Source organism: Monopterus albus, unplaced genomic scaffold (genome assembly GCF_001952655.1).
Source record: "Monopterus albus unplaced genomic scaffold, M_albus_1.0 scaffold414.1, whole genome shotgun sequence".
Taxonomy (NCBI): Eukaryota; Metazoa; Chordata; class Actinopteri; order Synbranchiformes; family Synbranchidae; genus Monopterus; species Monopterus albus.
The window spans coordinates 186,216-189,168 of NW_018128294.1; the positions used below are offsets into that span (position 1 = coordinate 186,216).

General features: G+C 43.2%; 1 protein-coding gene across 1 annotated transcript in view; it reads left to right on the forward strand.

Moving 5' to 3' along the window:
- Positions 1 to 2,953, forward strand: part of LOC109951862 (uncharacterized) — an 18,591-nt gene that overhangs the window by 5,695 nt on the left and 9,943 nt on the right. Inside the window, exons 5-7 of the mRNA XM_020586586.1 lie at positions 166 to 261; positions 766 to 839; positions 2,042 to 2,141. Of these exons, the coding sequence (XP_020442242.1) occupies positions 166 to 261; positions 766 to 839; positions 2,042 to 2,141 (270 nt within the window). The remainder of the gene's footprint in view (positions 1 to 165; positions 262 to 765; positions 840 to 2,041; positions 2,142 to 2,953) is intronic.

Consider the following 2,953-nt stretch of genomic DNA (forward strand, 5'->3'; position numbering starts at 1 on the left):
CGAGTATGAAAAGGATGTCTGTCCTGCAGGGCTGTCGGCAGATTGTTCAGCTGCAGTCACAGACATCTTCACCCTGTGTTTGTCTTTCTTTACTGCAGGATTTTTGTTCAAAGTGCAGAAAGCATGTGATGTGTAAGCTCTAAGTCCCATTGCTGTCCTCCACAGGTCCAACTGTGTGCCCTGCTGGAGTCCAGCAAAGAGCTGCTTTCACAAGGGGCCCTCTGTCCAAAACTGCTCTGGCAGGAGTATAGGAGAGATCAGGTGTGTGTGTATGTGTATGTGTGTGTGTGTGTGTGTGTGTGTGTTTACATGTTGTTTTCTTTTCACCTATTCTCTTTCTACTTTAAATGCACATACACTCACAAGCCACTTTATTAGGTGTTCCTAATATTATGACCCTCTCGTGTGTGTGGTTGGGGAGGACAAAAAGACGGACACCTCTAAGTATAATGTAATAAAGTGGCCGGTGTAATTTCCTGTTTTTCTTGTTGACTTACAAGCACATTGAGAGCCTCTGTACCAGAAACAATTCCTTGTGTTTTAATGTGCTTGACTAATAAACATAATTCTGTTCCTGATTATATTTAATCATGTTCATACACTGTGCATGAGGCTCAGGAAGATGTTTACTACTCATGACGTTTCATTTAGTTGAAAGTCTGATCTCTATACAGGTGAGTCAAAACAAAACAGAATGAATGTAGAATTGATACTACACAACAGAATGGCTGCAGAAAATGAAATGTAGGATGTGGTGTTTTTCAGAGGCTGCCCAAGTTGGAGGTGGTGTACCATCTTCACATTTACAGCATCCTCACACTGAAATATGTTTTACAGAGGTAGGAAATATTCGTGTTTTTCCACTTAGTCGTGTCCAAAACTATTGTCACCCCTTCATCTCTGTCAGATAACGCACCACTTCTCCCAGAAATGTTTTGCAGTCACAAATTCTTTGGTGTTCTCGTGTTTATTTCTTCTGTTTGCATTGGAACAACACAAAAAGCAGAGAAAAAAAGTCACATCTGATGCATCCCACAGAACTCCCAACATTGACTGGACAGAATTATTGACACCTTTATAAATTCATCAGAAATCGTTGTATCTGCAACATGTGATGCTCCTTTAATTTGTAATGAAACTCACCTGTAGCAACCAACAGGTTCTGGCAACATAGAAATCACACTTTCAACCAGTTAAACTGGAGCAAAGTTGACTCAACCTTTGTGTGGTGTAAACCACACTGAGCATGGAGAAAAGAAAGAAGAGCAAAGAATTGGCTGAGGATGTGAGAACCACAATAGTGGAAAAGCCTGGACAGTCTCAAAGCTCCAAGTCCATGTCCAGAGATCTGGCTGTTCCTGTCTCCACTGTGCACGACGTTTACACCCCATGGTGTTGTAGCTTGGACATGGACAAAAGAGACAAATAGATGACAGATTGTAACAAAGGTGGATAAAGGGTGCAACAGTGTCAGCTCACACTATCTGTCACCATCTGAATGACGAGGGACGCTATGGTAGGAGACCCAGGGGTCCACTGATAGCCATGACTGTATGTCTGTGTTGGTTGTGTTTGTTAGGGCATCAGGGCAATCAGCTGCTGTGGGGCGAATCTAGAGCATCCAGGGGTAAATAACACAAGAAGTGACCAGAACAAGAACTTTCCCTCAATGTGTGAAAACAAGTCTCGTTGCTGAAATTTGGCAAATGTGTGGTAGTTTTAGACCATGAAAATTCATAAAGCTTGGTTTTATGTGCAGTTGTTCAGTGCTTGGAATGTTAAGTATATTTAACAGTGATTATAGTTTACAGTTTGTTTTTATATGTAGGTGATTATAAAATTTAGACTGTCGTCGTTACAGTACCCCTCTGTGGACGTGGTAAGCACCGGCTTTAAATTGTGCATTGAGTTCAATCGGATATAAGCTGCAGACAACAAGTCACTCAGAGTTTGTAAAAGTTACAAATATGATACTGGCACCTTCCTGCAGAAAGTGAACCCCTTGTCCAGTTCTGCCCTTGTGCTGCTTTTCTCCATTCAGCGACAAAGGCGTGAGGTCGTGGTTGGTATCTCAGCTGAAGGCTCTGTGCAGATGGACACCTCCACAAGGAGAAGAGGAGACCAGCAGGACGTCTTGTCAAGTAAGGACACAGGATTCTTCCACTCATCTGGATGTGTTTCCCAGAAGTTTGTGTGTGTGTGTGTGTGTGTGCGCGCCGCACACAAACCAATGTTAGTGGCTGTGTGACACTCATAAAACCAAAATACCTTCTTGGCTCCTACACATTGTATGACCTATTTGTGCAGTTTTACTCATGTCAGATCATTTCTGAACACATCAAACTCAGTAGCCACCAAACCAAATCGTCACCGTGCACAGCGCTGCTTTTCATATCGCTGTCTCAGCATCATTCGTATTCCATGTAGCTGCCTTAGCTACGTGTAACACACCACGATGTGATGCTTCGGCTGGCTTGGTGTTCATAGTGCCAGTGTCTCAGTTACTTTCTTCTGACAGCGAATCCTCTAGTCTCCTATCAAAAAACGCCCGTGTCCTGATCACCAGCCTTGTTTACATGGTCTCCTTCTGTCATCAGCGAGCACCACTTTGCAAATAGCACTGTGGCCGTGGAGCAACATCAGGACCAGTCCATGAAAATCCAAACTTTCAATATTTATTGCCATACTTCGTTTTCTGCTCGCCCCAGACTCTGTCCTCTCACTGAAGTACGACTAACCGATCCATTTTGCCTCACAAATAGCCAAACTGAAGTTTGATGTTTACAGTTATTTCTTCTCATGCTGCGCCTCCCCTGAAATCCTCTGGTACCCCCCAGGGGAGGCGTGTCTCACACTTAGAAAACTGCTGGTTTAGAATTTAGTTTCTTCCAGGCTTCATCACAAAATCAGAATTGACTTTGTGAAATAAACTGAGCCATACCAGAAAGAAGTC